Raw genomic sequence first — 21760 nt, 5'->3', positions numbered from 1 at the left:
CTATCATAAATCAGTTTTTGTGTTCGTGTGGTCCACTGAGCTTCTGTTAGGTTGTTGAACTCACTTTAATGCACAATTAAAGTTGATACTGCAGCAGTGTGATAAGAATAACTGTGATCTGATATTTCACACGGCATGACCTCCGATTGAGCACTAGTTGACCCCCTCTTGAGTTCAGCCGTTAAATGTACGACTGTGTCTCTCTGACCGTAATTCATGGCACAGTGGGGAAATTATATAAATGTATAGGTTGTGGGAATGATTATTTTTATTGGTGCTTATTGTAATGGCATACAATTTTCAATCTGTACCTAAAGAAATTAAAGCCCTGAAAATTTTTCATGGAATCTGACATTCTGTGAATCTAGTGTGACATGAGTGCTGATCCTCGCACTTTGCTTCATGACAAATGCTCACACGCAGAAAAACTCAGAGTGAACAAAGCTTGTAGGCCTTAGAGATCTCCTAAATTGCACAAAGACGGACAGAGAGGTTCTCCTTCTTTTCTCCTTCTCTCACTCTCTCGCTGTTTGTGTGTGTGTGTGTGTGTGCGCGCATGTGTGTGTGTGTAAGAACCCTCTTTGTTTTGGCTCTCCAAGTGGCTGACACACAGCCAACAGCCAGACAGAGCCTCAGTGTGTGTGTTTGTGTGTGCGTGTATGTGTGTGTGTGTGTGAGAGTGAGGGAGAGAAAGAGAGAGCTACAGAGAAACAGGGTGTGTGGCGGGTAAATTTATGTCCAGCTGAGTGAGTAATAGTGAATGCACTTCCACAGAAATGACTCTCTCTCCTATACGCACAAACACACACACACACACACACACACTCAGAGATTAGTGGTAAATATGTACACATAAAAAACAAATCTGCCAGCCATAAATAGAAAATACAAACATAGATCATTCATGACCTTTGCTCTGCTCTATACACAAGCAAAACTAACACACACACCAGACCTGGGGTAATATACACAAAAAAAATACAAATTTGCCAGTCATAAACAGAACTTAAAGTGTACAGTGAAAAAACTTTTCTGCTACACCACACACACACTCACACACACACACACACACACACACACACACACACACACACACACACACACACACACACACACACACACACACACACACACACTCTCTCTCTCTGCTGTGGATCTAGGTCATATTTGTCTCTCTAGACACCAGTTAAAGACACACACACACACACACACACACACACACACACACTATTACCTCCACAAGCACCAAATTACTAGCTTAACTGATGTTGCTAATGGCAACTTGGACAGACATCCACAACTACAGTCTTGCTGTGTGTTCTTGTTTTCCGTTTTTGTTAGGGCCAGGGACAAAGCAGGAAAGAAGAACATAGAAAGACATTTTCAATTTAATGATCAAATGAGTTCGAAAATTTAGAGGCATTAACTCCCTCTCCCTCTCTCTCACGCTCACAAACACACACACAGACAGACATACACACACCCACATAGTAATGGAGTCACTTCCTGACTGAGTCACACAACTGATTAGTCATTTGGCAGCTATCTGTATGTGTATGTGTGTGTTGAATATGAATAATTTGCTACAGTAAGAGATGAAAATCATTAGAGGTTCCTTTTGCTAACAGACAGACGGATGCAACGGCTGTGTCTGAAAATGAGTGTGCAACATGGACGTTTTTGGCCATTATAAGAACATTCAACTTATAATGCCCAGAATTGTTGAATCAAACACTCGAATTGAACTTTGCACACAGAATGAACAAAATGACTAATTATGCATTCAGAATGAATTTACAAATGCAATGTTTGGGAAATCTGTCGTTTAAAAAAGACGCTGCATCAAATGTTAATTCAAATATAAGGATGCTGGAATCAGATGTTCAGATCCATCTACAGTACCCATGAACGCTAACCAAAGCATTCAAATATTCGCATTAAAGATTCAAATACACATGCCCAAACTGGTTAATCTAACACACAAACAAATAAATAACACTACGCTCAATCAAAGATATGAACCATTAAAATTAAATGTTTAAACAATCCAACATATCAAATCAGACATATTAAATTCTCATTTTAACAAAATAATGTCATAATTAAACATTTGAAACTATACTTACTATAGTTTCAAATGTTTAATTAATAATACTATACTATATTCAGAAAAATGCTCAAAAAAGTCCAAAAATATAAAATGACGATTCAGTTGCATTTATAATGGTAAAAAAACGCTAAACAATGCAAAACATCTAATTGTTCAAACTGCAGATTCAAATACATTATTAGACCTTATAATCCTAGACTCAAACATATGAAGTTAGAAATTAAATATTGAAATTACCTATGATTCCCTAAAATGCAAAACCCAACTTAAAGTGCAAATCCAATAAATATGAGGCCCACATGAATATATAAATACAACATTTAAATGAGCCTATGATTCCTCAAAATGCTAAATCAAACATGAGCAAGTACGAATCCAATGTTCAATGTTCATACATATGATGCCTAAAATGCAGATTTGAACATATGAACATACAACAAATCTACATGTTCAAAAGTAACTGTGCCTAAAAACACAGTCTGGCTAGGCAGTTCACAGACAAGATGTGACTAGACATTTGTAAAAACACACACACAAACTGAAGCAGGACAGAAAAGGACGTCCATGAAGGGCAAACGTAGAAACATCAGTCTTTAGCACCGATTTATCCGAATTTCATCAGATTCATTCCTGGAAACAAAGTGAATTCGGTTTGTGAGGAACTTGAGATTAATGTGTCGTCTGTGGCTTTCCTGAATCCGCTGTGATTCATTAAATCGACATTTGGGAAAAATGAGCAAGTGTGCACGACTATGTGTGTGTGTGTGTGTGTGTGTGTGTGTCTCAGCATACATACCCTGAGTCTAAGCAATCACAAAGCAAACAAACATCAGTGTGTGTGTGTGTGTGTGTGTGTGTGTGTGTGTGTGTGTGGTCCTGTCTCTTCCTAAATGATGACATCATTGGCGCTGACTGGAGCTCATCACACACCCAGGCTTATAATCTCTTAACCTGGATCCATTTAGCCGCCTGCCATTACTGACAGCAGAATCATCAGACAGAGAGAGACAGACAGAGCACGTGTGTGTGTGTGTGTGTGTGTGTGTGTGTGTGTGTGTGTGTGTTTGTGCATGTGTGTGTGCCTAACACACAGCAGAACACCGACACGTATGTAAACACTGTGGCTAGTGAATTTGTGTGTGTGTGTGTGTGTGTGAGAGACTGAGAATTAGTGAGTGAGAGAAGAGAGAGAGCGAGAGCGTCTGGTGGTAGATGTCGACATGTGGTTAGACCGTTACAGGCACTGTGCCAAGAACAGGCGAGGGGGCGGGGGTCTCACACACACACGCACTAAATATAGAGCCCTGCCGAGGCTTCAATCTCACACATACACATTGTGAGAGGAGTACAAAAGCACAGACAAACAAGCACGAGATGAAAGGTATACCAAAATGAAGGGCCCTATGATTCCTGCAATGTGAAAATCAGAACAGAATTAAGAAATCCAGTCATTAATGGAGAATTAACTATGTGAGTCATGTTAGACAGATTAGACATTACATTTTTCAAAACTTTCTGTGGGTCAGCATTGTGACTTTCGTGTATCCAGCATGTGCATGAGTGAAATCAGCACTGAGAATACAAATTCCTATTCAAATGGCTGGAATTTGCCCTCAAAATATTCAATGTGACCAAAACGTAAAGTAAAATGTCACAAAAAAAAATTATTTGATTAATAAATAATTCAAATCGCGACATGGATTAGTCTGTTATTATTAAATTGTGTGCAGTTTATTTCACAGTAAATAAATGCATTTTTAATTTGAACGCAAGTTTTATGAATTCATTTTATAATCATGTTTCTGATGGTAAATTTGTGTTAAATCTTATAACATAAACTATATAACAAATACAAAATTTGCGAAACATTTTAAGGGAAAAACACTTCACAGAGCCCTATTACTGTTAACATTTTAACAAATTATTAAATAGTTGAAACTCAACTGTGAATTCAACTGATTAGACATGCTTAATTACACCAAGAAATCTAAATCCAGAAAAATTCTAACGATAACCTCAGAAAAAGGAGGAAAGATGAAAAGGATCTGAAAGGGCTCTAAATACAGATCTCTGTGTGAACCACTGTGTGTTATGAATTGTGAGTGTGTAATAAAGTCGGAAACATTCATACAGAGGGAAACCAAGAGCGATGAGAGAGAGACCCCAAACCCCCAGAGGAAATAAATTTCCTAGGACACACAGAGCCGTGCTCACAGGCGTGTGGTTGACCTGTTATTCTGTGGGGTCATGGAGTAATGTAAGCTCTGCAGCTGGTACATAAATATGACTTTGAGAGCAGAGTCCAAGGTAACTCGAAACAACTCTACAGCTGCGTACAAACACACACACACACACACACACACACACACACACACACACACCCTGTTTAAACTACATTCAGACTGATGAAGTGTAGCGAGAGACGGCTCTCTCTGTTCTATGCTCTGCTGGTCTCTGGGAAGGTAGGGACGGGAAAAAAATGAAAAGACAAATGAAAGGAAAGCGTGTCTGCCTCTCTCTCTGTTGAAATGATAGCACTGCTGTGCAATGTCCCCTCGGAAATAAACCACAACTGATGTCACGCTCTCATGTGAAATGGGCACATGAATTCAAATCATGAATTAGTATGTCCAATCTGTGAAATGACAGCTATGTATGCAAACACAAAGCAGACTGCATGCATATATATATATATATATATATATATATATATATATATATATATATATATATATATATATATATATATATATATATAAACAGGAATAGAAAAGAAATATCTTATTGGCAACAAGGCTGCAATGTATCTGATCAAGCATACAGCAAAAAACTCCAAATGCTGCCATTTAAAAACATCTATTTTAATAAAGTTATCAATTATTCCAGTGATGTTAAAGCTTCATTTTCAGAATCTTTACTCAATAATTATTACTCATCATCAATCTTGAAAGCAGATGTGCTGCTTCATATTTGTTTTCATTAAAATTCTAAATATCTACAGTTTATTCTTTAATATACTTAACATTTTTGTACCAAATATATTTTTATTTATTTATCTATGTTGATGTGCAGTGTTTCCAATGTATTTCAATTAATGAAGCTAGCGGGTCCTCTAAATAAAGTGCAACTGAAACCATCACAATTTATTGCAATGCATATTGCATTATGAGCTAGTTTATGATACCCTAATAGTAAAAAAAAAGTGCAGCCTGAAGAACAATGCCACGTTTGTTTAGTAAAGGTTAGCCTTTCACATAAAACATTTTAAAGGTACACTAGCATCAGCTGTTTAATAGTCAAATAAAAAGTAAAGTAAACTCAAGGACAAGAAAAACTAACTTACGACTAAATCTTAAACTTAAAATTGAACTTGAGAAACAAATAGCCCAAATTAGGTAAAATGTGGCTTCTTTAAAGACCCTCAAATAAATCCTAAATTCCACTTACACGATTTTCTCGAACCTCTCGTTTCCCAGAAACACCTCATTTCACATTCATAAAAATCTAGGTCTTTCTGTTTTCATAGCGTTGATAAAAAAGCCCGTAAAGGTCAAAATGTCTCTGAGCGCTTACAAATATGTACAAATTTCCGGACATGCAAATAAATGCACATACATGAAAGTACAAACACATTATCTGCTCTTCCTCCTGATGCGTTCACATTCTCACCCACACACACACAAACACACACGCACACACACACACACACACAAACACACACACGTGCACGATTGCTGTGTTAATGGTCTTTCTGTCAGTAACGCACACATTGACTGGCTTTCATCCCGTGAGCGAGCGTCTGTCTCACATCTCTTCTAATCTCTCTTTCTCTCTCTCTGACAAGTACACTGACATACATGCTGTGTTAATTTTTGACAAAGAAGGTCGGATAGTGATAGAGAAAAGAGGGCCAGGGAGATTATACCAGAAAGAGAGAGATAAAGGGAGAAAGAGATGGTGTGTGTATGTGTGCATGTGTGTGTAGGTCACTGTGATAGAGAACGGCTGCTGACTCAGTGATATTCTACAGCAGAGAAAGTCACAAGCTGATCTGTGTGTGTGTGTGTGTGTGTGTGTGAGTGTGTGTGTGTGTGTGTGTGTGTGAGAGAGAGAGAGAGAGAGGAGTAAAAAAGGAAACCAAAGTGTGTCTGTGGCTGTTTTAACCAATATGAAAATGCATTGCTCAGAGGTTCTTTCAGGTTTCTACTAAAAGAGCAGAAAACAAATTAGATTATTGTTAACCTACAATGAGAATCTAGAATATTAGGTATTAAATATGAAGGTTTTGTATGGTGGTATGTATCTAATGACAAACATTATGCTATGCCATATCCACAACACTCGTGTATAGTGGTGTTAGCAATTGTTATCACAAAGATTCAGTTGGATCAATTTGTGATTATTTACTACTTATTTTGGAACAATTCACAATTATACATCACAATATGTAAATAATTTATAGTTCAAATAGAAATGAAGTATGACATGTGCATGGGACAATAACAATACTGATCTTGTTGCTGAGCAATGCTGACAATTTCAGTCAGACAATAAATATAGAAACAATAAATAAATGCTGTAGAGTCTCTAGTGTCCATATCGCTTATTTTATAACAGCTTCAATAAAGGTTTGTCACATCATATTTAAAAGGTCCCATAGTATCAAATGAGAAATTTCCTGGGTTTTTTTCATGATAAGTGAGGTCTAGAGGAACTACTATTTAAGTTTTAAATCAGGCAATACACAGTCTGCAAAAAGTAGCTGTGATTTTCCGCTTGATTTCTGCAAAAATCAGATCTACTCAGTCACTGCCTTCAGTCATTACAACGCCCATTACAACAAAAGACAATAGTTTGTTATTGAACCTTTTCTGATAGAAAGTGTGCAAACTCAAGCACTTTTGATGATCGTTTCAGTCCAGTCTGCTTGTTTAAAAGTGTTTAATGTCATCCGTCATTGTCTGCCAGCGATTGGGTATGCGATTATATTTTTAATTTGGGGCTGTATTATGTCAATTCTGGCACCCGACGTCACAACAAGATGGTATTCTCCTTATGCGTTGTTTTGATTGAGACAGTCTTGCCTCTGTTTTGCATGCAGGTAGAGCTGAGACATAATTGTGACTTTGTTACATTTGATTGGCCTGGTCATGCATCGCTCAGAAAAAAAGGCCAATCAGAAGAGAGGCTCGTGAAAAGTAATCAGACAGGCCAAAATCAACCTGTTTTTGGCAGAGCTCCTGAGAAAAGAGCTGTAAAAACATATTGAGATTGTTTTTGTTACTTATACCACAAATATATATTCTTAAGGACGTCAACACCTAACTCCAATATGGTACCTTTAATAAAATCTAAAGAGAGACTGTGTGTCCGTGAGTTTACCTGCTTCAAGAAAAGTGACGTTGCCATCTTTCTACTGAGAAACTATTTTATTGATGAAGTCGTGGGACAGTGTTTACAAAAGATTTGTTTGCTTGTAGGTTTCCATGTGTGCACAAGTGTGTATCTGTATTGTACTATCTGTACTAAGAGAGTGAGTTACTGTAGATAAAAGAAATTCTGTGGGAAAAACATGGAAACATTTTACCCTGTTGTTTGTCTATGTATTGCCTACTTTTTAAAAGTCTGAGGGTCATCAAAATTACTTTTGAAAAAAATGACTTTATGAATTACTTAATTAATTATATATATATATATATATATATATATATATATATATATATATATATATATATATAACGATAATTATGTTAGCATCCACGTCAATGTTCTCTAACATGATTAACATTATGTCATCTGCAGCTTTAAATACTCAGGCTCTTTAATGTCTGAATAGCTGTCATTGCTTCATTCATCAGCTGGAAAAACTTGTTCTGAAAGTGATTCTAACAATCTTGTTCTTCTGTGTCTTTATTGTTAGAGTTGTGGTACGGACTTCCCTATTCTCACAAAATTAGAATAATCCTAAAAATTTCCTTTATTACAGATATAGTCCTTGCTTTCAATCATTTGAATTAATTCAGCAAAGTGACAGTAAAGAACTCTTCTGTGGGGTTCTTTTGAACTCCATCAAAGAGTCCTGAAGTTAATTGTAATCGCAATGGTTATCCACATTGATATTCACGAGGAAACCTATAAGTGTGTTTGTGGGAGAGACCAAGATGTGTGCGTCATTCAGAAAGAACTAAAAAAGGAAGAAAAAGCGAGAGGAGTAAAAAGAGAAAAGACAGTGTGCATGAAAGGAGGTGAATGTGTGTCTGTGTGGTGGCAGAGTCAGATAAATGAGAACAGAGAAATCAGTAAAAGCTGAAAAAAAAAAAAAAAAAAAAAAATCGCTCTTTCTCTCTCGTTCTCAGATGTTGCTACAGAAATACCTTTTATACTGACCACCCTGACACACAATAACACTCATATACACACACACACTTGCAATGTTTTATCAAACACAGCTATAAACACACAGCGGTCTAAATGGAAGTCCACACACACACACACACACACACACACACTCTTGTTCACTCTTATCTCTTCAGCCCATTGGCTAAACAGAGCTCTGTTGCCACAGTTACCTCATTTACCCATGTAAATGACTGTAACCCACGGTTATTCCAGGTTATGCATAGTAGCCCATAATAACATGTGTTTAGCCAAGGTGACATGCCGTCATAGATAAGGTTGCAATAAAGGATTTTAGACTATGAGCCTGTAGTGGTACAAATGACTACATTAAAGTATTTATCTGCTGATTTTTTTTTTAATCTTTATAACACAGATGGCAACTAATGACTCAGATAGGATGCATAAAACAGGACACATCAGCCAGTCTCCATTGGTGGAAAGAGTCCAGATACGAAAACAAAAGCCCATCAGTTTCATTCATTCTGAGTGACTTCATAAATACATGCGTTGCTGAGTGTTCAGACTCAGGCAGTCTCATGTATCAGGGTGAAGTGTGATTCGCATCGCAGCTTCAAGCACAAGTCAGACTGACGTTACAATCGCTACAAACCGCAGCTCGCTTTTGAGCATGAAGTTTAAGGGCAGATGAATCAGTATTTCAAAGAAGTGCACACCTTATTGAGTTTTTACAAGAAATTAACGTGCGAGCCAGTTGTTTAAATGATTCGTAAAGATATCACCTTTGAATCATTCTGACGAATCTTTCACTGAAGCGTTACGCATTATGAAATCGGTGACTTACAGTTTGTGACGCAGCTGCAGTCAGATCTAGTACAACTTTATATTTCAACCAGTGTATGTTTGTGAAGTCTCGATTACATTCTACCTCGTTTACCAAACAAAATGCTCCAATCAACCCTCTGACACGATAAAACTATCCCCTTGTTCCTTATGCTGTTCCTATTGACAACGGAGTCCCCGAACTGAGCCCCGAAAGCAAACGCGCATCTCTGTATCCACCGTAGACAAGATAGAGGCATTGATTGCAATTTCAATTTGCTTTATCTTAAAATTGTGTCTACAAACACAAAAGAAGCTTTTACGAGTTTAGAACGATATGGGGTCATTGATTAATGACAACATTTTCATTTTGGGGTGGAGTAACCCTTTAAGCAATGAAACTTACAGGTACAAACATCTACTTTTTATGCCAACCGATTTTTCATGTCATGAACTTTTTAAATAAAACTAATTCTAATTTTAAGCCAATGCACCCCAATCTGACTGCATAAGCCAGCCAATCGTTTTCACTGCGTCTTAATTTTTGTGTATAATATGCATCAGATGGTCCGTGAACATTTGGAGCACCAGCACTTTGAGGGCTTGTGTGGACTCACCAGGGCGGGCTGTGGTCTTCTCTTCTCCTGGCTGCTGCCGTTTGTGCTGGTTCTTTTGGTGGCCCAGACGAGTTCCTGCTCCAACAAAACCACCTCGCATTCCTCTCGGAGTCTCCTCCACTTCCTCTCTGCGCTCTGCTCGTCGTCCCAGTGCATGCACACCTAATACGTGGAGAGAGAAAGAGAAATAGAGAGAGAGGGGGTTAGTAGGTTGCGGATGTACGTACAGACACAGGTGCACACGCATGCACACAGCATATGTGTTCACGATTAACTTGATTGATGCGGCTAATTAATAGATGATTCGAAGGTGATAAATCTAATAAATTAGAAACAAATGTCGACACGCCAAGAGCATACTTAACCACTTACACAAAAACGTCTGCTTAGAAGCGCCCAAACAACATGAAACGGAAATGAAACTGATTAAACGCAAACATATGTGCGTCTGCATGATGAAAGGACATTCTTAGACCACACACACGCGCGTGCACCAGATCACACAGTCCTGTCCACATCAAGATACATATTTGCATGTGCAAGTCTGAACTCACTTGTATTTGTCACCCACAGTGTCATCGAAGCATCGTAAGCGCCGCATCTGACTGAGCCGGACGAAATTAAAACTCACTCACCGGCTGCAATGAGCCATCCGGCTCTACTGCAGCATGACGATATGGCTCGATCTGTGACAGATCTGACTCTGTCACCCAAAAGAAACTCGCTATGAATACAGGACTGAGATCTTGCTCAATCGCAGTGATTCAAATTCATGGTAAAAAAAGAAAACATCGGCAGGTAAGGTTAAATAAAGAGGTGGAGGGCTTCTGGTCCATGTGGAAGTAGAATAAGATCTGGCGGGGCTAGTAAGCACACACGCCCCCTTAAGCCCCGTTCACACCAAGGACAACAATAACCATAAAGATAATGATATTAGCTTCCACACCAGCATACGTTATCATCTGTTTTATTGTAAGCACGCCGCGTGCGTGTCTGCTGCTTTAATTTTTAAGCTCGTTATAGCAGGAAGGATTCTAATTGGCCGTCAATGTTTGTATCATTCAAAAAAACCTTCTAAATGCAAATCCAATGATATTGTTTCTCTGTGCCTTTATTGTTATAGCTGTGGACTATTCTTTAATATTCAGAATGATTTTTGCATGACACAATCAAACACTGACAACCGATCAAGAATCCATCCTGCTGTAACAAGCTCAAAAATGTAAAGCAGCAGAGGTGCATGCGATAAGATTAAACGCTAACATTGTTATCTTATTGTTAGTGTTATAGCGATATTGCTATCTATGTTTATAGATATCGTGCTTGGTGTGAACAGGCCTTTAGACATGGTTTGTTTTTAAACTGAATTTTTAAGAATTGTAGGTCCATTCAGATGATTCGATTTGAATGCTTAAAAAGCATTTATAACTAAATATAAAAGTTTTAATTAAACATTGGATTGTAAATATAATAGAGTGCATTTTGGGCAACAATAGACCATTTATAAGTTTGATTCAAATTAATGTTTCATTTAAATGTTCACATTTACGGTCTTTTTTGGGCTACTATAAGCGTGTTTTAACGTTCCTTTTAAAAAAAATGTTTAAATGTTTGATTCAGTATTTCAGAAATTTGTGGTTGCTCAAACGAAATCCAAGGTCACAGTTTCTTTTTTCAAGTAACGCACTGCTGAGAAAATGCATAGCCCAAAAGCATTGCTTTGGGCATTTAGCCTGAAAGTTGCTTTGGGTATAAGTGTCTGCCAAACACATGCTAATTTGAATTTTAGGGCATTCTGGGTGCATTCGGAAGTTTGATTTAAATGTTTGAATGTTTTATCAAGCGTTTTGTAGACATTATAACTGCATGTGTCTGAATGTAAATAATGTTAAACCCTGTATGTGTATTTGAGAAGACTCAAATGTTTGATCCATAATTTGAGAATTAAACAGAACAAAAAACTGCATTATTCTGATGTTTTGGGCATTATAAGGACATTTTTGGCATTATAAGCCCACTTACATTAAATCATCATAGGCCATTTCAGCTAAAATTTTGCCAGTATAGGTGCATTTGACCACTTGACTCAAACTTTTAAATATCGGACATTCGTACAGCATGTACATCTGTACAAAGCATTCTAAGTGAGTTTGGTTAAAGGTCTGCCAAACACCTACAAAATCCTTCAAATATTCTGAATTTCTGGCCATTCATTGGAAATTCAGTTTAAATGCTTGAATGTCCAATTGAGAGATTTCTTGTGCACTGTAGGTTCATTCAGATGTTAAATTCAACATTTGAAGCTTCATAGGCATAATCAAGCATTCACTACATTGTAAAACAGTCATAATGGGATCATCTTGTGTTTATGAATGAAGATCAATGGTTATGGAGAGACAAAGGAGTTCTCTACTTTCCTCTAGCAAACTTCACACTTAATAACGCATACAAACATTTAAGTCTATGTGTGTGTGTGTGTGTGTGTGTGTGTGTGTCAGACAGATGACGCCACACACCCTACAGAAATTTTTTTAAAAGCCCTAAAAAAAGAAACATGTTGCCATTGGTCAAGATCCTCTGAGCTTGTGAGAGCGAGAGAGAGAGATTTTTGAGTTGCTATGCTACCAACCTCTCTCTGATTATCTCTCCATCTCCCTCAACTCCTCCTTTTCTTCCTCCTGTCTTTCAACCTCACCTTTCCCCTTCATCTTCTCACTGTCTCTTTCACACAAAGACGCACTCAAACTCTCTCTCTCTCTCCCGGTGTAAGGATGCGTGTCGGACACCGAGGTGATTTACGTTCACTCCTGCCATTATCTGCGAGATGTGTGTGCCTGACCGAGAGTGTGTGTAAGAAGGGGGGAGCGTGAAAGGAAAACAGCAATTATTCATTTAGAGGAGATCATTAGTCATAGAACCAGTCCTACAGCCTTTTGAAACCACACACACACACACACACACACGCATTCACACAAAGCTTCATCTGTCCTGCAAATGTGAAGTGAATCTACCATCACGTCAGGTTGTCATTTTTCACAGCGGCTGTTTTTTCTTCTGCGTGTGTGTAATTAGGATGATGTATGTGTGCAGTCCTTGGGTGTGTGTGTGTGTCTCAAACGGTATTTACGAGTGTGAGTGAGCTAACAAGAGGTTTTTCCTGCTATTATCACACACACACACACACACATACACGTGTCGGATATGTGTGTGTGTGTGTGTGCGCCGAACTGCTCGGCCATGAAGCGTAGACAAGCTGTAACAGGTCAGAGAAGCGTTTCACACATGCAGTCACATGGCTGCACACATACACACACACACACACACACACACACACACACAGACACAGACAGACAAACTCACAGGCGCACCTGCAAATCAACTCAAGCATTGCATACTCACACTCCTGCAGTATCTCTTATTGACAGACTGCAGGAGAGAAACATTTACACACACTCTCTCTCTCAGCAAACACTTCCCCAAGGCTTGTGGGAGGGAAACATTCACCGGCATCAGATTTCAACCTGGACCAAGTCCAACGCTCCGGCAGAAATGTGTTTATGGCATCAGCATTTATACGCACACACAACCTGACACTGTCTTCCTGTCTGACGAACCACATGTTCTTTTTTTACTTTTGGTTTTTTTCGTGAGATGTTCGTGTAAATACATCCTGCTAACTGAAATAATCTGTTCTGATCATTTCTGCAACGCAAGCGAGGAGTGAATGAGAAGGGTCCGGTTGTGTTCCTGATGAAACCGACACTGTGTGTGTGAAAGGCGAGAGAGAGTCTGGGGAATAAAAGCATGCTGCCAACATAGTAGCATGAGACTATCATGTGACTTTGTGTGAGCGTGTCCATGTCTGTTGTATACTGTCTTTAGCGCTGAGTGCAAACACACACACACACACACACACACACACACACACACACACACACACACACATTCACAAACTGTGATCCACAGAGGCGCCTCACTGATCAATAATTTACTGAGCGCCGAGAGAGGGAGGAAAGGTGGGCGGGTGAGAGAGAGAGAAAGACAGACAGAGAACAAGAGAGAAGAAAAGAGACAGATGAAGACAGTGAAAATGTGAGCGTACATGTTTATAAAGTTGACTCACATCACAGCTACATGAAACACAATGAGTGACAAGCTTTTCTTAGCCAATTACTGCAACACTCACCTATCTGTCATTAGAATGAACACACTGAAAAGTCATTTTCTGTGTAAATTACAATAATTAAACAGATAAACACATTGTTTTTAATATGTAATTATTTATATTAATTGAAAATCAATTAACATCAATTAATAACATTAATTAATACAGTGATGCAGAACAAACTAACACAAGTCGATAGATCTTGTAATAATTCTAAATAAAATCCATTGTAGGAAAAATATCTGATGTATTTTGATGATGGTCTAGTGCAATGCTAACATTCTGCTCAAGCTGTGTGTTTGGATTCTGAATTTAATAAGATAAGATACACTAATACGTTTTTACTTAAATCTCTTCTTCTGCTCACCAAGGCTGCATTTACTTGATCAAAAATGCAGTAATATCAGGCAAAAATATTATTACAATCATCGCTTCGATCTACAGTGTCACACGATCCTTTAGAATAATGTGATGATCGGCTGCTCTGGGGACATTTCTCATTATCATCAGTGCATAAAAATTTGTGCAGCTTAATATTTTTGCGAAGACTGTCACTTTTTGTAGAACAGCATTTATATAAAATAGAAGTCTTTTCGTATGAAATAGTGCTCATTTGCTGCACAAAAAGGTTTTTTGCCAGCTTTTATCATAATGCAGTGTTATTGAGCAGCAAAATAACATGCGTTACAACCTGACCCCTGACAAAGACAGACTGTGAATAAAAGTGGATGTGAGCGCAAGAGTGTGTGTGGAGGACTGCATTGTACATGTGAGTGAGTGTGTGTGTGTGTGTGTGTGTGTGTCATGAGGGAGTGACCTGGACACTCTGATGTGATTTAATGCCAGCAAACATCATAACGACACAATAAGCTATAGTTAATGTGCATGACAAGAGAGAAAGACAAGAGAGGACACCATGTCCTTTAAATGCCTAGCAAAGCGGCGGCAGGCATTCGTTCTTTCACAGGGAGAGTGAGAGTTGGACACCTTGTGCGGCTGTTGGCCAGCTCTCCAGTCCCGTGACTGTGATTCTGTCATGCATGATATTCCGCAGTTTAAACAAACTCGCTCTTCTCTGTCTGCCAAACACACGCTCTCTCTCTCTCTTGCCTTTACACTCTCTCCTCTGCACATATAAAGACACGCAAACATTCACACAGATAGTGCGAGAGTCAAAGAGACGTGCACGATTACACAAACATCCGAAACAACCACACACCCTGCCACGAACTCCCCAGGGCTGTTAAATCAAAAGACAGAGAGGATTTCACAGAGTTCTGCGGGACTAATAGGAGCTTCGCTTTTACACACACACACACACACACACACACACACACAAACACAAACAGACACATCAATGCAAGTAATGCATCATCAGAAGGAGAAATGACAGAGTGGGAGTTAAAACAGCTCTGTATTGTGTGTACGTGTGTACATGTGTGTGTGTGTGTGTGTGTGTGTGTGTGTGTGTGTGTGTGTGTGTGTGTGTGTGTGTGTGTGTGCGTGCGTGTGCGTGTCTCAGTAGGGCTTAAATCTACAATCACACAGCCTGAGCTGGACTTCTTACGTATTTCAGGAGATAAGCTAGAGCACACGCACACACATACACACACACGCAAAATCTGTCTGGTCTGCAGAATCACACATTGCTTCCCTGGCAAAGCTTCAAACCATCTGCCAAAGGTCAAGGGTCAAATGAAAAGAAAGCTGTATATAAAGCACACCAACACACGTATTTTGCAGGTTGAGAGGGTGACATAAACATATAAACAAGAATATGCAAAGAGAGAGTGAGTGAGAGAGAGAGAGAGAGAGAGAGAGAGAGAGAGAGAGAGAGAGAGTTAAAAAATGTTTTGCTTCTCTCCACATGAGCTGATGAAATTCAACCCTTGTCTCTGACACTGCAGAACCATATATCTGTGTCTGTGTGCGTGCGTGTTTGGGGGGGGGAGTGTAGACCGACAAACACACGTGCGGAATCTGCGGATAGCTGGAATACGGCCCTCAGCGCCAGCACATGCACGGATGGGGAGGGGAAGAGGAGTGCTTAAATAGAGCACAGTACAAACACACAACACCACAGAAAAAGACAAGACGGAGACAAGGCCGAGCAGAGACATCTGGCTTTAGTTAATGCAGCGCAGATCGGAATTAGAGCGATATCACAGATAATTGCTAAAACACACACGCAGCTGAAATTAATAAATGTCTGCATCAGACGAACGATATCGCCGCAACATGTGCATTTGCTCAATCCAAACAGAGACACTGTCTGCACAAATAAACCTCCATCGAATCTGTGTTTACGACTTCTTGATTGCAATATAGATAGCATGACTGATTCAAGTTCGATCAATACAGTTGGTTACACTAAAACAAATCTCATGATCATTTGCAACTATTTTAGATTTTGGTAAATTGGTGGAACAATATAAACATCTTCTAAGATCTGTTTACACCCAAGTGACAGTTATGTTCAGGTGTGGGGTGGACTTTCTCGCTTTATATCTAAAAATCGTTTGCGCTTTTTTTTCTTTCTTTCATTATTACAATATGTGTCAAGTGTGAATGCAATGATATCTATTTACATTTAACACGTTTTTAAAATTGCGTCATAAAGAATTTCCCCTCTCTCCAAAACCGCCGGTCCAAACCGATAAGGCTTTATCTTCGAAACCCAAATGAAAAGATATTTAATAAAACCCTGAGAACAAAAGAGCTCGATTATATCTGTTTATCGTATTACGTGATTGTGTCTCTTCAGAAGATTTAGATTAAAGCGCTCTGCTCATATGGATCACTTTCATGATATCTTTTTGAACTTTCTGAAGCATCAAAGTTTCGGTTGCCTGGACTTTTTACAGAAATCACTCATGTTTCATTAAAATATCTTAATTTGCAAATCAAAAAACAATGATTTAATTCATACACTCATTTTCTATAGTGGCACCCTTTTTAAAATACTTTTTAGCTATTAATATGTACACTTTTAGGAACTAATGTTTACGTTTAAGATACCAATATGGACTCTTTAAGCACAAATGTGTATCTTTTAAAAACACACCATCCAAGTGACAGCTTTTTCCCCCTGGTAGTGTAGCTGTTAATATTTGTGTGTCATTTAGCGTAGCTGGTTTGCCATGTTCACCCATCAGCATCCAGGACTGTTATTTATCCGTTTTACGGTACATGCTATATCACAAACCGAAAAGAAAACAGCATTCTTGCATCGTTCCATGACATTTTCCTGTAGTTTCAAAACTAAAAGCATTGCATATCTCAAGCTGTCAAGTCCGGACACACCGCAGATGTTTGGAAATTCGGGTTTTCGCTGAACCCCTGAGAATACGGCACAATAAAACAACAGGTTGTGAAGGAGATGAGAAGCATTAGGATATATCTGTGTGTGTGTAACGCGGCAGGAGGCTGTAACCCAGGGAAAGCTGTCAGTCACACGGCTAAGCCGCTGTTGCCACGGGGACATCGTCTAGCCAATGGTGTAAAAGACGCGAGTCCCCAAAGACAAATACACACATGCACTTACATTCTCATGAAACGCATAAATACACCAGGAGAGAAAACCAACAGCTGTTCCGGTAAACAAACCGAGCTGTATATTCTCCAGCTTTAAAAATAAAACTACAACCACCAGAGAGGTTTTTTTTTTTCCCACGGCAGATCTAAAATGAGGACGCAATCCAAATAAATAGAGTACTATATAATAAGATTAGAGTTTTATCTAAAAAAATTGACCTCACAGAGGGCGAACACACTCTCATACAGTGAGAAAATCCTGTTGGTGCGAGTTTACAACCACAAAGAGCTTGTTAGACAAACACACACACACACACCCTGCAGATACACAAGCAATCCCGCACCCGTACTGGCAAAATGAATGACAGATATGCACGCACATGAATGCAAGTCTTTGCCAAACAATCAAACCGTACATGATCTGAGCACCAACGCCAGTAACAACTATGCATGCCGTCTTTTACACAAACTCTCAGAGAGGGTGAATAAAACACGGGGCACTTGCCAGATAACAGAGCAAAGTTTCTACACTGTAACTGTATATGTGCGCGCCGTATATTTGATTTACACTTTAAATGTCGACGAAACAAACTTGCCCAATGAGTTGTGCAGTGTGATCCTCAGAGGGTGATCTGCTCTTTCACTGAGCACTAGTGTGGGAGGAAAGCGTGCCTTTGACCCTCGTAATTAACTTCGCAGTTGTAAAAATGCAAATACTGTCTGCTGTGGTGCACAGGGTGCCGGCGAAGACTCGAACGAGTGAACTGTAGTGGCTTTGCTGAAGTCCACGTGCATTTGGTGCATTTAGTAACGCGCAGGGGTCCCGCAGCTTTCCGCTAATGAATATCCATGGCTTTTCCAGTCGTTTGTGATGGCTTGATGGATTTCTAAAAGCATTTTGAGTTCAATAAGCAATTTGTATAGCCAAATATTTTTGAGCTAAAAGTCTTTGGAAAAACATTTATATTAGCTCTTAACCTTAACTTTAGTGTATATATACATATATATATATATATATATATATATATATATATATATATATATATATATATATATATATATATATATATGCATGCATTGCATACAGATTTTATTTCAATATAAATTACAAGTACATCATAAGTACATTACATCAAATTATTAATAAATGTTAATATAGTTAAAGAAGCTTCATGTAACGTGGGTCCATACGGTAACACTATTATTTTACATTGTCATTGCTAGATGTACTTACTATAACAGTAAAGTTAGGCATAATCACATGCAATTAACCCTTAACCTAACCTCGACCATATAAATTGCTATTGCTAAGTACTTAAATGTATATTTACACTGTAACAACGACTTTAAAATAAAGTGTAACCTTAATTACACCACTTTTCCAGGAAAACGCTATTTCAAAAAATCCTTAAACTTAAATGCTAGTAACACAGATCTTATACCGCGCATTAGTCAACTCAAACATCTGCATTTCTACAGCAGCACATGCAATACAGACTATGCCTCAGCAGCTTCACACCGATAAACCGGAAAGCAGCAGAACAGTTTATTGAAACTCAAACACGGAGACAGATTCAGATTTGGCAGCAAAACAGCCCTGGTGTCATGTTTGAGTTCAAGTCATCTCAGCGTCGTTTCACTAATAATTAATGCGCTATTACATTAACATCCTCAGGTAAGTGCATACTAGTTATTCATTAGTTATTTCGCAGTGCTCGAACGTGTCAACGCGTTGACTCTGTAGTGCGAGGTGTATCCGTTCTCTCTCAAGATCTGTTTGAAGTCGATATCAATATGCAAGGATAAAAGGGATGTGCATGTAAAATAAGACACCTCGTGATGAAGCCGGTGCCGTGGTGGAGTGATGGAGTCATTAGGCACTACAGCGGCGGTGCAGTAAACTGTCTCACAACAGCTGATTAGTCTGAGTGAAGCCCCGCTGAGCTATGACCACACACACACACACACACACACACACACACACACACACACAAACAAACACTTGCTTTTTTTTCTCTCTATCATAGTAACACGCCCAGCCTTCGACTCGTAGTAAAAGCCGCCTGAATGTCTGTTGACTAAACAAGTGACAGAAACAAGCCCTACCGTTACCAGCTTTCAAAACCATTAACTCCGGCAGTTCTGCCAAACTTTTTTTTTCCCCTGACAAACAAGCTAAAATGAACCTGGAGAAGTTGCAGCAACTGGAAAAGGTTCGAAAATCAATCAAATTTTATTATTTTTTTACCGTTAGCGCGGGCGGGTCGCAGGCGCGGATGACTCCGGCTCTCCAGCTCCAGCGCGAGATTCCCGCGAGCTCCGGCCGCTCGCCGCCGCTCGCGCACAGGCAGCGCTTCCCCGCCAGCTCCACCGCCATAGTCCCGCAGAAAAAGTGCGAGAAATGTCCGCGGACAGCTAGCAAACTTCCTCCTACTGCGGGCTGCGGTGTTGACACATTGTTAAAATACGGTGATTAAAGGAGATTCTTGTGAGTTTGAGTACAGGGGGTTAAATTCCCTGCATAAGTCCTCTGGCGAACGCCCGACGTCTCTGTGCGCCGAGAAACTGATTTACACTGGGAGTAGTAACAGTCATTATGTCTCTCTCTCTCTCTCTCTCTCTCTCTCTCTCTCTCTCTCTCTCTCATTCTCTCTCTCTCTCTCTCTCTCTCTCTCTCTCTCTCTCTCTCTCTCTCTCGCTCGCTCACTCTCTCGCACGTGGTATTCATCCGCCCCGGTTAAAGCACACAGGACTATCAGACCGCAGCGGGCAGACTTGTCCGTCCGCCAGACTTCAGTTCACTCCTCTTTCGGAGGCTTTCTCAGCGCACAACCGCAGACTACAGAAAAAATAGTCCCTCGTCGGCGATTACGTTCTGAACTTGTGCTTCACAAACGCATTTTACAATTCATAATACAGTTATAAATTACAGGCTATGAATGATTGATTGGTTTTATAGGAAACTGCAGCTTTATCGTAAAATACAGTCTAATTAGACCTGAATTATTTTATAACCTTGTGGTTCCCAAACATGTCACACACAAAGAATATAAAAAGTTATCAGGTTAAACAGGAACATGTACCATTTATCTGTTTGCTCGGACAATGCACGCATTCTCAATACAGCTACACCTGAATTGTTTTAGAAAACCGATCATTTTTACATTTAGGATACCTGCTTATTGTTTTATTTGCGACAATGATCAATACAGCTACGCCTGAATTATTTAAATTGATTGATTTAATATATTTGTAATTGATTATTTTACACCTAAAAGGCTTATTATTTTATCAGGTGTAACTGCACTGAGAAGGTGTCCGTTCTCAAAGGGAAACAGTTTGGTAAGAGGAAATTAATAAATAATAAAAAAAAATACAGGCTGCATGTTAGTTTGTTTATTTAGATCAAACGCAACTTGTTTCCTTAGAGGGTGCACGCATTTCCAATACAGTTACCCAAGTAAACAGTGATAAACTGTACTCTTATCTCCTTCACCCTGCAGATTTAAAAGTGTTTTAAAAGCCTAATATATTGTTCTGTCATTTTTTTATTTGAACTGGATATAATGCTGCCAAAAGCATCCAAACGTTGTGTTAGTGGTGAGTTCTGTATCAGATGACTAAGCGTATACTCGGAGCGGCTGATCTCATTGGCCATGACTTTTGTTGTCATGTGGAAGGTAAAAATAAACCGACTTAAGCAAGCATAATCATAGCTATGTGGTAACAGCGAGGAACCATTATGTCTAATATCTACATTCCGGGAATCTCTCGAATCTTATGCCACATAACTTTCTCAGTTTTTTAATGTTTAGGAATACGAGCGGTCCATTGACAGAGAAAAAACCATTACGAATTTATAATGTTGTTTGACTGCCCTCACGTGACGCGCGCCGGAAATGCAGCCAACCGCGCTGAACTCTCTTCTACGAAAATATTGTTATATTTCATTTAAATGCATTACACGAATTAAATTAAGTGCTAAAAATGAACACTTTTCGCAGTTAATTCAAACTAGTAGACACCCGTTATTTCAACTAAAAAATTTACCTTGAATAAAATTCATATTACCCGAAAAAAACGCGTTTTGCCGTACAGTAGCAAACATTTTTCGTAGTATATATTTCGTTTGAATAAGAGTTTACAAATCTGATG

The 21760-nt window shown here is 39.0% G+C and overlaps 1 protein-coding gene and 1 long non-coding RNA gene across 3 annotated transcripts in view; one reads left to right on the top strand and one right to left on the bottom strand.

The window, feature by feature from the left end:
- The window catches only part of jmjd1ca (jumonji domain containing 1Ca), a 54081-nt gene extending 33879 nt beyond the window's left edge, over positions 1–20202 (bottom strand). The window contains 2 exon segments of the mRNA XM_043262523.1: positions 9907–10068; positions 19854–20202. Coding sequence (XP_043118458.1) covers positions 9907–10068; positions 19854–19982 — 291 coding nt within the window. The 5' untranslated portion in view covers positions 19983–20202.
- On the top strand, positions 9978–11870 carry LOC122361683. 2 transcript variants are annotated; one of them, XR_006253010.1, is made up of 2 exons: positions 9978–10108; positions 10480–11870. It is a non-coding gene; the product is annotated as an uncharacterized LOC122361683 (long non-coding RNA). The 2 variants fall into 2 exon arrangements; XR_006253009.1 differs by having other exon boundaries at positions 10000–10125.
- Positions 20203–21760: the final 1558 nt, after the last annotated feature.

This window comes from Puntigrus tetrazona, chromosome 17 (assembly GCF_018831695.1).
Source record: "Puntigrus tetrazona isolate hp1 chromosome 17, ASM1883169v1, whole genome shotgun sequence".
Taxonomy (NCBI): Eukaryota; Metazoa; Chordata; class Actinopteri; order Cypriniformes; family Cyprinidae; genus Puntigrus; species Puntigrus tetrazona.
This window is presented reverse-complemented; position numbering and strand designations above follow the sequence as displayed.